Here is a 13,891-nt window from a genome sequence, read left to right as displayed (position 1 = left end):
AAGTGGGCAAGAGCTTGCATCAATGGAGACTACACACACCCACACTACAAGCATGCATACACAAGAGAAAGAAAGAAGCATTCAACTAATCATAGATTAATCTACTTCAATGATGCTAAAACAGATTAAGAGAAAGAAGTGGAGCTATACTCATTGGATCTTGATGCTCATTGAGTACAATAGAGAGAGAGTTAGAGAGTTGCCATAGCTTGAGAGCTCAAGAGCTTCACTCAATAGCTTATGAGAATGGCCAAAAACGTCCTCTTTCTTTAGCTAACATCTCTTTTATAGAGATGTCACTAACCCTAGGCCTCTTTCACACATGGGCGGACAACCCCATAAGTGAGCCTTGCTTAATACACTTAAACTCTCATTTAGAACCCACATTGGCCTAAAACGATTTACATTGCACTTTGGCACAAAAATATGGAAAAATTATGTGCGTCTTTGTGTTCCCATGGCTACAATCCCACTCTCTCGCATTAATTGCTTCCGGCCTCCTTCCATAATCCGTGTCCCCGTGAGTGTTCCCGTGGAACAAATGTGATGAAGATGAAGAGGACATTGTGGCAGTGTGAGCAGCAAAAGTACCAATAATTAGAAAACTATTAGAGAACAAGTTCAACAGAAATCTGAAAATGTTATATTTCAAGGTGAATCATCAAGTCAAGTTCAAAATAGCCCTGTTTAGCATGTGGGGATGTAGTTGACTCATCCAGTCCTTGGGGATGACCATAATACTCAATAACATGGCATGATGTAGCAGCCTAGTATTCTCTATAGTGAGTCTACACATGAGTTCCATCTAGACATGAGGACCTGGCCTCAATCGATCCCCAGTGGAGAAGTCATCCTCTTCATTCCACTTTAAGTCATCCTCTTCATTTGGTTGTTATTGGCCTACTCTCTTTTTATCTTCTCTTTCATTTAATTATCTCTATTCAGTAGTACAAAAGTACTCTTAACAATGTAAAAAATTAGACTTGTAATGGACACTTAAAAACTACACAAGGGTCTGTACTCTTTACTTGGGATTAAAATGAATTAAGAACTATACAAGGGCATGTGCTCTTTACTTGAAATAAAAATGGATGGAATCATAAAAAGAAATAATCATTAAATGGGAGTTAGTTATGGAATAATCATTAAATAGGAGTTAGTTATGGAATCATTAAATGGGAGTTAGTTATGGAATAATCATTAAATAGGATTGAGAACATTTTCATGTTGGTGAGAATGTTAATGACACTATTTATAATGATTGAAGAATGTTTTTATGTTTGTTAGAATTATGATTACTTTCTAAAAATGAATTTTTAACTTTTTTGTCTAATATGTATAGAATTAGTGTTTAGATTATGAATTCGTTCTCATTAGTTGGTTGTGTGTTTGAGAGCTAGTTTTCTGAGAACTTGTGTGTTTGTTGTGAGCTAGTTTTATGAGAGTTTTTCTTGCCATGAACACTTCTTTTCACATTTTTATAGGAGGTTTGGAGAGTGATCCTATTGTTAGAACTGTACATGGTCGTTTTTATATTTGATTTTGATGTAATATTATGTCCTCATTTTGGATTAAAAGTTTTTGCAATCAAACCATAAGATGATGGTGTAGATCATCTTATATCTATCCAGTCAGCTAGACCTACTAGAGAGGAACCATGTATCATCAATCTCATCATATGTGGGTCACCTATTGTATGCCTGCTGACCTACATATGATGAGATTGATGATACATCAAGGGGAACATTTGCATGAGGTTGAAAGGGACACATCAAGGAAGGCATTGCAAAATATAAGAGAACTTGTGGAAGAGGCAGTTTCAGAGGTGGCTACAAGTGGTCCAAGGAAGATACAAATGGATCTCACCAAACAACTCATATTGGATGCAGTTGTCAAATATTAGCATCGTGGAGTTTTCACTATTATTGGAACCTAATTCAATGTCAAAGGTAATGTTAATTCCATATTTCTTTTAATTCTTTGGTATTTTTTGTGAACTTAAGGTTACATAGTTTGTTAAGTTGTCCAAATCTCTTGTAGATTGAGGAGGATAGTATGTGCTTCTAGGATGAAGGGTTCAATGCAAGGAGTAGAGTCAAGTATCCTAGAATTGAAGAGACAATGTACTTTTGACTTCTTCCATGGTAGTCATTTTCATGGGCAAGATTTAGAGGAGTCAAAGTGGTGTTACATGTTTAAAATATCAACCACACAGGGCTTGTATCAGGTTTGGATCTCGTGAACTGTATGCACCAAATAGGAGACGATGATTTGAGGAGGACTTAGGTTTGTTTTGATCATGTCAGTCGTGTGCAAGGATGGACAACAATGGCTACACATGTATATGATCCAAGCTACAGTTTAGTCTTGAAAAGTTCTTAATAAATTTGATCTTGTTTTTAGTAGTTTTTCAACTGTTGTATGATGGCATGCAACCTACAAGAGCTCATAACAATTTCAACTTGCAAAATGAAAGACTAGGACAAAGTGGCACAACTACTTTTCTGCAAAATGAAAGAGGAGGACACAAGTGCTTTGGGGAAATGATTAACAATGTGTTGGTCCAAAAGGCTTTTCTAAACCAGATTTGTTTGGCTTCATGGTGGCTGATGAGGATGGCGCCAACTAGAGGGCAATTAGGATAATCAATAATAATGGACCAGAGAATATATTGGAAGCTCATGAGCGTTCGTGTGTTTTTCATTGGGAGCAAAGCTTGAACATCCATGCAGTACAATATGTAGTTAGAAATTTTCAAGAAGAGCACAAGAGACTATGTCGTCAGTGGCGGCGTGCAGTGAGCGAAGAAAAGACACTTTTAAAATATTAGATCATGACGGTAAAGTCGTTGATGCAAACTTACCAGCCATGGATTGTTGGCTTAGTTGGTAGCATACTAGATATCCCCATTGGAGGAAACATTTGGTAGGGGTAAGTATTAATTTCTTGGTTTTTGAAAAGAATAGCTTGCATTTGGAATCTGAATTGTCAAGTTAATCTTTTGGTTATGGAATGTGGTTGGAGCTTGCAATTAACTTCATCTCATATTGTAGGATGTCGACAACACTAGTGTACTACCAATCTAGTACAAACAAGACATGCAAGTTGGTTAGCACGAGAGGGTTTTAGGGGAACCATCTCTTTATATGATGTAGTTGTTTCATACACAAAGAAGCAATCTAGTGATGTAGTTGTTTCATACACAAAGAAGCAATCTAGTGTACTACCAATCTAGTACAAACAAGACATGCAAGTTGGTTAGCAGGAGAGGGTTTTAGGGGAACCATCTCTTTATATGATGTAGTTGTTTCATACACAAAGAAGCATGCATTCATGCAAGGTAAATATCACGGAGTAGGCCATACAATACCAAAGTTGATGGAGAAGGCCAAAACATCAAAAGCTCCAAGTCCATCAAGTACTAGTAGGTTGGTGGGGGGAAGCAGTGAGTGGCACACTAATGCACATGCAATCGAACTTTTTTGGTGATAACTTTACCGTTAGCCGGCATCAAAAACCCACAGTTAAATTTTGAGGAAGATAACCCATCACATCGTCCAGAGTATGTCACAAAAAGCCAACCATGTAAGAAACAAGGTAGGAGATTAAACTTTCCACCCACTATTCCTTTAGCTATAGAGGGTGGTTGACACAATGTAGAGGGAGAGACAACTGAAGCAGAGGTGCAGAGTGACATACATGACTCAATGTGGGCTATACGTTGAACATCTCTACACAGCAAGGTAACTTGCCAAGGATGGTTAGGTGGCCAAGCTGGCAAGTGCCATCAGGAACTACGAGCAAGGTGTTCTAGCTCCTTCTTTCTATGGTATGAGAGAATGGTATGGGGGACAAAGGCATCAGTTCATGTGGTTTTGTAATAATTTGTGGGGAGGCGCATCTTCGGAAGAGAGAGGCATTTTTCTTTGATCTTCTTGACCGCTTATGTCTATTTGCTAGTCCATTTGGACTTGTGAGTCAAGAACTTTTGGAGAGGTTGCCGATCTTTGGAGAGGTTGAGGGGGTAGATCCAAGAGACATAGTTGAGACATCCAAGGAACCTTTATGCAACGTTGACATCCGAAAACCTTTCGGGAAAACTGTAGATCTTTTGTGTAACTTGTTCCTGGATCATTATCTATCCCAAATAAATTGTTACTCCTAAAAAATTTATCTTCTGAAGGAACATGTGAAGCTTTGTTTCAGAAATCACAAATCCAGATTTCTGAAGTTCATTGAAGACTTGTTTTGAGGTGCTCTTTAAAACATTTTGAAAATATTAAAACCTTTAGTTAGCATTTCTTGGATAAGGCTCTTGCATTCTTCAAGATCATCAGGATTCATTCCAGGGTGAGAGGCTTTGGTCGGAGTGGCTCCTTCTTTAAGTGGTAGCTCGACTTCAAATTTTGATTTCTCCCGTCTAGCAAGGGGTCTTCGGAGCAAAGGGTTAGATACTTTTTATGCATAGCATCGATTTTTGCAACATGGGAGTGTCACACAACTTAAAGAGTAAGAGTGTGTGAGAAAAATTGGCAAGAGTTCACCTAGAACAAGAGAGAATAAGTAAAAAAATGAGAGGGGCCCTACTAATATAGGTGTAGGGAATCAACGTGCATTTTCATGTATGAACATGTGTCTTATGGTAGTGTTGTATAACGATTACCAAGTAATCGATATAATGGGTGAGCTATCTCAGTGTAGTATTAATACAATGAATTTACAATAATTACCCCCATGAATCGTTGCAGTCCTTTGGTTGCATTTCCAAAGTGAGCTTCACTTTTTTGTCATCAGTGGAGATTCTGTTTTTTGACACCTTGTGTCCCAAGATGACACCATGTTTTTACCCAAAATTGACATTTCAAAGGATTCTAAGATATGCGATATAATCGACATCTTGAAATATCTTTCTCATGCATTATTCTGATTGCCCTTTCCATCATGAGTATATATAGTGAGATCACCTATAAAGACTTCCAACCACTTTTGTAGTCCTTGAATGTTGTGTACACATTAATCTAGAAATGTTGTAGGAGCATTGGTCAAATCGAATGGCATGACTTTGTAGGCAAACGTTCCCCATGTGGTTATGAATGCCATTTTATGGTGATCTTGAGGGGCTATGGATACGTGATTATATTCTAAAAATCTATCCAAAAAGCTATATGCTTCCGCCCCTTGCCACTCTTTCCAAAACGTGCTCAGTGTATAGTAAAGGGTAATGGTCTTTTCATGCTACCATGTTGATGTTCTTTAAATCCACCTGCACCATGAGCTTACCATTCTTTTTTAGCAGAATAAGGCGATACCCAATCTATATGGTTCAATCTCGCAAATGAACTCTGCAAAAATGATTGTATCAATTTCCTCTTGCTGAAATATTTAGGGTTCATTTGATAAGATCATTGCTTCATGGGCCTTGATCCCCCAATGATCAAAATTGTGTGTTGGACAGCCTCCAGTGGCACACCTTTCATATCCTTATAGGTCCAAGCGAAGCAATCCTTGTACTCATTCAACGACTCTATCAATTCCTCCTCTTCATTCGAAGTTAGATTAGTGGTAATGTATACTGGTTTGGGATCCTCCCCAGGGTCCATGGTGTCCACCTCCTTAACTTTCACTAGTCCATCATATGATATTTTTGGCTACCCATCTTTTAAGCACTATGCTCTGAAATGGACTACAGTCCACTTAATGTCAAATGTCTTGAAGTGTTCGAGAACCTTACATAAATTGGTTCCTCATTATCCTTCTGAGCCATAATCTTATTGGCTTCCTTCTCAGCTTCCTCCAAGGCTTTGTTCCTTTTATGCCTTTCAAATCTAGACAATTTAGGCTCTATTTATGGGTTCAGGGTTTTGAATCACCTCATCATCTTCTTGTATCATCGCTCGACTCAATTCTTCTCTCTAGTTCTTAAAGAATCCTTTATGAATCTCAGTAGCCATAATCTTCTTGGATTCCTTCTCATCTTCCTTTAAAGTTTTTCTTTTTTGGCCTTTCAAATCTAGACAACTTAGGCTCTATTATGGGTTCAGGCTTTGCATCACCTCATCATCTTCCTGTATCATCACTCGACCCAATTCTTCTCTCTAGTTCTTAAATAATTCTTTATGAATCTCAGTAGCCTCTATGTATCGTAGCCATTAAACATCAATGGCTTGTCTTCGCAGTGCCTTGTGACATTTAGCTTGGTAGCATTTCTTCTTTAGCCATTTGTAAACCTTTCATCCAAGGACATGGTTCCTGATGGCTACATCCAATACTATCTTTAGTTATTAACATGCTTATCGAGTGTTGATAACAATGGTCTTATCATTCATATCATGATCTCGCTTACTCACTTAGAATATTCTTTAACATATTTTATTCCTTCCTTCCTCGTCATGTCTATTGCTGCCAATAGATGCATCTAGTTTTCATAGAAATCATCTAAAGGAAGAGAAGCATATAACATATCCCTTCTCTATTTTTTCCAATACCTCACAAAGTTGAACTGGCATAGATCTCTTTGTGGTATTAGAATCATTTCCAAACAAACCACCATCCTAAGGATGCATTTGCCATGATAGTAAATCAACCTTGAGGATTTGCACTGAATAGCTCTCTTCATGGTATCTGAATCATTTGCAAACAAACCACCATCCAAGATGCATTTGCCAACAGTAAACCAACCTTGAGGATTTGTGAATCCTTTCATAAATATACGTGGTCCATAGCACAATCGTGCCATCAACCTAGGATCCCTCATAAGAGGTCTACCAAGGATGATGTCATACAATCTGGGCTAGCATAAAGAGTTCATAACCATAAAAGTATGAGAAAATTGAAATGATAAAATCTTACTCTTTCAATTCCATAAAACTCCCATGGGTTTTGCTATTGTCCCATCCACCATTTTTACAATCAAGTATGTTGTTAAGGTCACTTTACCCCGCTTTTCCCAACATTGTTTGGAAACGATATTTACTCCCTACCCCTCCATCGAGGATAATTGTAGCTTAATAACCCTTATGCAATATTAGTAGTGTTGCATTCGTTTCATCACTCTCGTAATAATGTCCTAGATGGTTCACTGGAATCTATGCAAGTTGTGGTAGCGATTCTACTTCTCTAATCATATTCAAATCCTCCTAAATGGGTATTGGTAGACCATCATTAGACCATGGTATAGATCAAAGTCATCCTTCTACTAATTCTTTTAGATCTATCCACAAGCATCTGTTTCCTCTTAGCAGTGGTCTTAGTAGCATCTTGATTTTTAAAGAAAGGAAGGCCATAAGTCCTACTACATCAATCTCCATCTTCAACAAACACACAATTGAACATGTCTTCCTTCATCCTCGTTGATGAAGGGGGAGAGACCTTGGCATTGGTACCACTATAATGGGCCTCTCTTTGTCTCGTAGCATTTATGTCCCTTACCTTCCATATGCCATGGTTTGAAACATAGGCACTGGTGATCCTCATTGCATGATGTAATATTCAGGAGCGATCTCTAGAACTTCATTAAGGCATCGTCAGCTTTGTAGAGTAGTCTATAGGAGAAATTGATTGGTGTTAGTTTAGGTGCTAGTGGTTGTGATGGTGGCGACAACACTTGTGGTGGTATATGTATGCCAAGTATCCTATAACTGCGGTCTTGCTATAGGGAGTTGTGGAAATTGTGGATGCAACACCCCTCGAGCAAGATGATATATTGTACTCAGAGGATAATGAGAATCTGGCTGACATGGTGGAGATCGGGGACCACTTTGTAGTTCTTAGATCCCCTACAAATTCAGACAATGAGGACTATTACGTGGTATTGTGCAAGCAACCAAAAACAGTCCTCTTAGAGCAAGTGACAGATGGTTGGGGAAATGTGTTCAACATATTTGTGGAAATTATTATCATGGAATTTATGATTATTGTTGTGGAAATTATGTGTAATGTACTATCACATACTAGTAGCATCATTTCCCACCCGCATATAGTACGCACAATACATCAAAGGTTGAGGCCTTAGATGTGGACATTATGAACTTATATGGTTTTGCTTACAAATTGAGCACTGAACTAGTTTTCTCCTTGGGTAGAGATGTTGGTTCATCAGACCTTCCCTGGTTTGATTTAGCCTTGATTTGTCTAGCTATGCGGTGTTGAGCTCATCGAGAGTTAGATTCTTAATTTGTTTTCTAACCTTCTCTAAGTTGCTACACTAACTTGAAGCCTACGAAGAAACAATGAGATGCATCGTCTAGTTGGCGCAATTCCAACATGTTGTCCTCAAAATCGATGGCAAGTTTGCAAGATTCGTCAAGTAATGTCGGCTTGGCAATTAACGAGTAATTAGACATCTTAGAATCTCATACCCCTCACCCCTCTTCGGCAGAAGCAAGGTAATAACTACTCATCATTAGTTAATCTTTCTCTGGGTTTACACCTGGAGTTGAGATTCTTTAATCGAGAGACATAATCCCTCATTGATTCATGTTATTTTATGTTGTATAGTTGGGCTATTGGACTTATTTGTCCCTGCTTTATACAAAATTTGGTATGAACATATTCTAAACCCTTATGAAGATAAATTTATCCTTAGGCTTAAGAGATTGATACCATTGGTGAACTTTTCCATCCAGAGTTAAGGAAAAGGTATGTATTTTCATTTGGTCACTTAAAGGTCCATTGGTTTCACACATTGATTCAAAGATTTCTAGGTGTTGAATGGCATCACCATCACCTATAAAATTTTGCATGAGCTTTGCCATATTTTGTGGCTTGGCTTGCGAAACTCTTGATGGCAGAAGAGCCATACCCAAATCCTTAGCAACACCCCTATACATTTCTTCATCCATCCTTAATAAATCAGTGGGATGTTGTTACTACCAAATGTGGGGGTGGTCTTACAATTATTTATAGTAAGACTCTTAGCACCTCCCTTCTTATAGATGTTTCATCCCCTCCTCTTCCAAGTCCACCATGGCGTGTCTCATGAGGTAATAGCATAGACTCTCAACACCGTGCCCTTCTTGTAGATGTTGAACCTCTTCCTCTTCTAAGTCCACCATGGTGTGTCTCATGAGGTAACAATGTAGGGTTTATGACAGTGGGAGTATGGCCCCACCAGGTCCCTTCATGTCAACAATAGCAAGCTTTGCACCCGTATCATAGTCAGACAAAAGTACATTTCTTACGTAGTCCACAACAAATGATAGGTCTCTAAGCATAGCATCAAATTTGGCCTTGGTGTAGACTCATTCTTGTGGTTTGTCTAAGGCTTCACCCCCTAGGGTTGTTATGGCTATATGGGTGATTGTGTCTATATCCTCTTGAGACTCTTTGACGAGATAGGCTCCAAACTAGGTTATGTGTTGTCTCACTGAGCCAATTCGGCCCGTCTCTCAGCCAATTCTCTCCTAATTTCCGATTGTAACCTCTCTCGTTCAAGGGCTTGTAGCTGTAGTTAGGCTTCTCACAATCTATTCTCTAGTTTCATCTCTTTAGTGGTAGGGAAGAACATTCTTCTTGCCCTCTGAGCATTTGCAATGTCTTTCCTCAGATCCTAGATGGGGGCGGTGGATTTAAGCCTCCAGCCTCTTGAATTGTTACAATAAGCAAGAGGTTTTAGCTGGGTAGTAGCCCTACTCTACAAGTGTTTCTCTCTTGATGTCCATTGCATGACCTTAGTTGAATTGGCATCTATGTGCAATTCATCTGGAAACCCGATAATACCTCTCGCTATTTCAAATCAGGAGGTTTTAGTTGGGTAGTAGCCATGCTGCTCCTACTAAAGGTGTGTTTCTCTCAATGTCCATTACTTGACCTCAATTGAAGTGGCATCGGTCTGTAATTCAATTAGAAACCTGAGAATACCTCTTCGCTATTTCAAAGTGGGTTGGGTAGTAGCCATGCTGCTCCTACTGAAGGTGTTTCTCTCCCACAATGTCCATTACTTGACCTCAGTTGAAGTGGCATCGGTCTGTAATTCAATTATAAACTTGAGAATACCTCTCGCGCTATTTCAAAGAAGGTTTTGGATCTAGTCGGAGATGAGGTTCCCCTTTCTCCAAATGTCTCTCGAAAGAACTGCCTCATATTTTGCATTACAAGACTTGCGAAATCACGTCATGATTTTGCATTTTTTATTAAAATTTGGAAAAAATTAGCATGTGAACGAGGGCTTACGAGGGGCACTTTGTCCCTCTACACATTATAGAGGGTTTTCCCCCTTGGACATTTAGTGTGTCTGAACATCTATACTTTTATATTTCGAGTTTGTACTTGGGGTACTTGTGTACATATCTTATCACTTCATTCTAGTATATCCACACTTCCAAGCTCACTATTGCTCCCTAGTCAATGTTCTTGATATTCTCTCTTTATTTCTACTAAACATTACAAATTGGATTCCATTGCATTCTCCACCATAAAATTCAATGTGCAAGGGTCCATTCTGGAACATGTGAGCAAGATAATTCTATTGAACATTAGGGATTAGATTCCATTGCAACATCCACCATAAAATTCAAAGTGCAAGGGTCCATTATGGAACATCTGAGCTAGAAGACACAAATATTTGCACCCCCTAGCTACCACCTAAAAATCAAAGCCTGCACAATTCATGGACCGTGATTCTTTATATAAAATCATGCTCGTTCAATCGCGCCCAAAAGACATCAATCAATCATGCCATGTGATTGGAAAGCCATGATCCTGTTTCGTGATCACGGCCATGAATTCCAATCACACTTGTCAAAAATCACCTAAGAGGGTAATAATATGGATCAATAGTTGGGAACAACACTCTTGAGTACTCAAACATATCATTATGCCAAAAATACCAACCATGATTATTGCTCTACATTATCACGATGGAAAAGGGTAGTTTGAGCTAGTTTGAGCTTTCAATTGTGGTGGTACTTGCTTTTAGATTGCTATCAGTGAAGATACCTCAAGGTGTGGAGGACTAAAAGCTTTGATAGAGCTCCATTTGTGTGCAGTGTGAGTCTTTCCATGTTATACAATTACATGCACTTGAGATCAGGATGAGTTGTTGGTGACAACATCTCCTTAGATGACAATGCATCCAATTACCACGGATCCTCTCATCAGTTAAGCATAATTGAGCACTCGTTTAAATCATTCCTTAAGCATATGTGTGTTGATTTACGGATGAACGATAATCAAACTTTTGGTGAACGTGAGCAACTTAGGCTTCATCATTTAATAACTTGCTGCCACGAAAGCACAAGTCTATGAAGATGAAAGCTGTCCTATTTATTAGCATAGAAGGGATTTCAAAGTACAATGAGATCCTACTAGAACTAAGGATGTGGCATGAGATGAAATATGAGGAGTCAATAAAAATTCTTATTGATGAAGACCACTATCTTAGAAAGATGACTAAAATAACACTTAATTCAGAGAAAGCCTTCCTCTTCAAGATGAAATGCAAATAAGAAAGAAGAACCGTCAAGTGCATCTATTGCAAAAATCTTGGACATACAAAAGACATGTGTTTTAAGAAGATGGGCAAAGAGCAATCAAAGGATCATGCAAACTTAGTGTAAGAGTATGAAGATGAATATGAACCTGAAGCATCTACAAAGCCTCACTGTCATGGCAAATCTTCTCTTAATAACAAGAAAGATTATCATCGGCTTTCTAGTCCTTTTTGTATGAGTCAAGGGTTCTCTTGCTGAGATGTCCCTCAAAATCTGAATATTTTGTAGTCATGGGTTCTCTACCCGGAAAGTCCCCCAAAATTTGAATATTTTGGATGTTTTTTTTGTAAGCTTGTTTCTTCTATAAAATGCTCGGCTCCTTTTTATCTTACTTTCCCTACTTTCCCTACTTAGTTCGTTGCCCGGAAAGTCCCCCAAAATTTGAATATTTTGGATGTTTTTTTTGTAAGCTTGTTTCTTCTATAAAATGCTCGGCTCCTTTTTATCTTACTTTCCCTACTTAAAGCTTTGGGAGGTTATCCATAGATAGATTGATGTAGGCATTATGTACGGTCAAGCTCTTGTATCATGCCTAACACAAGAGTTTCAAGTGTTAGCATCATTGTGTTCTTTTGTATTACATGATTGCAATTTAGAGCCCAAATCATCGTACTGAAGGTCTCTCTCTTATATGACACTCCTTAACAGGGGGTTTGTTAGACATTTTGGAGTTTAGTATGTGTCCTGTGGTGGGTGAACACTGTCTTATTAAGAGATCATAAGATAGGGCCTTGGTGCCTATATAAATCATTGTATATAGTGGAATTATAATCATAATACAATCATTGTTGTGTTGTGCAATAACTCTCTCTCTCTTCCACCCATCCATGTTTATGCACCAAGTCACCATGGCTTGATCTCTCCTTCCTCTCACTCTCTCTCTTGGCTGGAATCATGTTCCACATGAAAGTGTGGTGTTATATATATATATATATTATATTTACACACACACACACACACGCACATACACACACATTTGTACATGTACATGCACATATATTTCTACATGTACACACATATATTGATCGTGTTTTTATGAAAAAGTGGTTGTGAAGTCAATTGCAATTTGTTGAAACAAAACAAACACTCGTAGATTACACACCATTGAACTCAATTCGCTTTTACAAGAACAAAAGTATTATTCCAAGGGAACGGCATATTTCTTGGGTTCTATAATTTTTGGAGAGGAAGTGTGCCACACCAAAGTGCGGTTATATTATATTTATAAATGTTTTTGCGGGAAGATATATTTATATTTATATACCAGCTCATAACACATACCCACGTCGTGTAGCTTGATGGCATCGAACCCGGGTCCTCGCAATGGGACCCAACCATTCTACCAACTCATCTATGCGCTCGTGTGTATATGTATGAATATATAACATTTATATTTATAAATGTTATATATTCATACATATACACACATATATTCATACATATACACACATATATTAATTGTGTGGTGTGTATGCACTTTTGTTACCCATTTATGGAATCCACATATTACAAAGCTTTGAAATCAATTTGCTGAAACAAAATAACAATTATAGATCAGAAATTTAATTTACACACCATTGAACTAAGGCTGTCCATTTACAACAAAAATAGAGAGAAGATCATGGCGGGACAAAACCATCTGAATGACTATCATTGTTAGTTCTTATAGGGGACACAAAGGCACACTCTCCGCAACAACTGTCCGTGAGAACCCCCCCCCCCGAAAAGAAATGGCCATTGAGGTCCGGACATGTGCTCGGGCGCCCTTGTGGACTCTCCCATTTACGTATGTACCGACCGTCTGATGGCAATAGTTTCCCGCCACTTCTATCAGAGAAGCAGAGAGAGAGAGAGAGGAGACGCAGGCAGGCAAAGGCTGCCTTCAGAGCGGGCTAGTATCCGTTGGAGAGAAGTTTGATGGCGAAGGGGCGCGGCTATGGTGGACGTGGTGGTAGCAAGGCGGTAGCGATGCAGGAGGCAGAGCTGGAGGGGGGGACGACAGCAGAGCGAGGCGAGGGGAGCTGCTGCATAGCCTGGGATTGCGATGGCCAACATCTCATCTCCTCTAACTCCCACGCCCTCATCTTCTTCCACACCTGGCCTCCGCCCACCTCCCTCTCCTCCGCTCACCTCCCCCTCCGCCGCCTTGCCCACCACCGCTCCGCCATCACTGCCGTAGCGCTCTCCCCCTCCGGCCGCAGCCTCGCCTCTGGCTCCCTCGACCACTCTGTCAAGCTCTTCTCCTACCCAGGTAAGCTCTCCATCTCCGTGTTTTCGTTTCCCGCCCTTTGAAGTTTCGAATTTCTCCCCTTTCTCGCCAATTATGATTTCACCCCTTCTGTGCCATATCTGCTTTCCTCAGTGTGCTGTTCTGAGTAATGCTACCATTATACTCTTTCTCT

General features: G+C 39.3%; 1 protein-coding gene across 1 annotated transcript in view; it reads left to right on the top strand.

Annotated features, from left to right (window-relative positions):
- The first annotated feature begins 13,282 nt into the window (after positions 1 to 13,282).
- LOC147610802 (transducin family protein / WD-40 repeat family protein) overlaps positions 13,283 to 13,891 on the top strand; it is a 36,729-nt gene continuing 36,120 nt past the window's right edge. Inside the window, exon 1 of the mRNA XM_086785377.1 lies at positions 13,283 to 13,740. Within this exon, the coding sequence (XP_086641503.1) occupies positions 13,407 to 13,740 (334 nt within the window). The 5' untranslated portion in view covers positions 13,283 to 13,406. The remainder of the gene's footprint in view (positions 13,741 to 13,891) is intronic.

The sequence above is a fragment of the Cibotium barometz genome, chromosome 48 (assembly GCF_041138505.1).
Source record: "Cibotium barometz isolate CiBa-2024 chromosome 48, ASM4113850v1, whole genome shotgun sequence".
NCBI lineage: Eukaryota > Viridiplantae > Streptophyta > Polypodiopsida > Cyatheales > Cibotiaceae > Cibotium > Cibotium barometz.
Note: the sequence above shows the minus strand (reverse complement) of the source record. Positions and strands in the feature narration are given on the sequence as shown.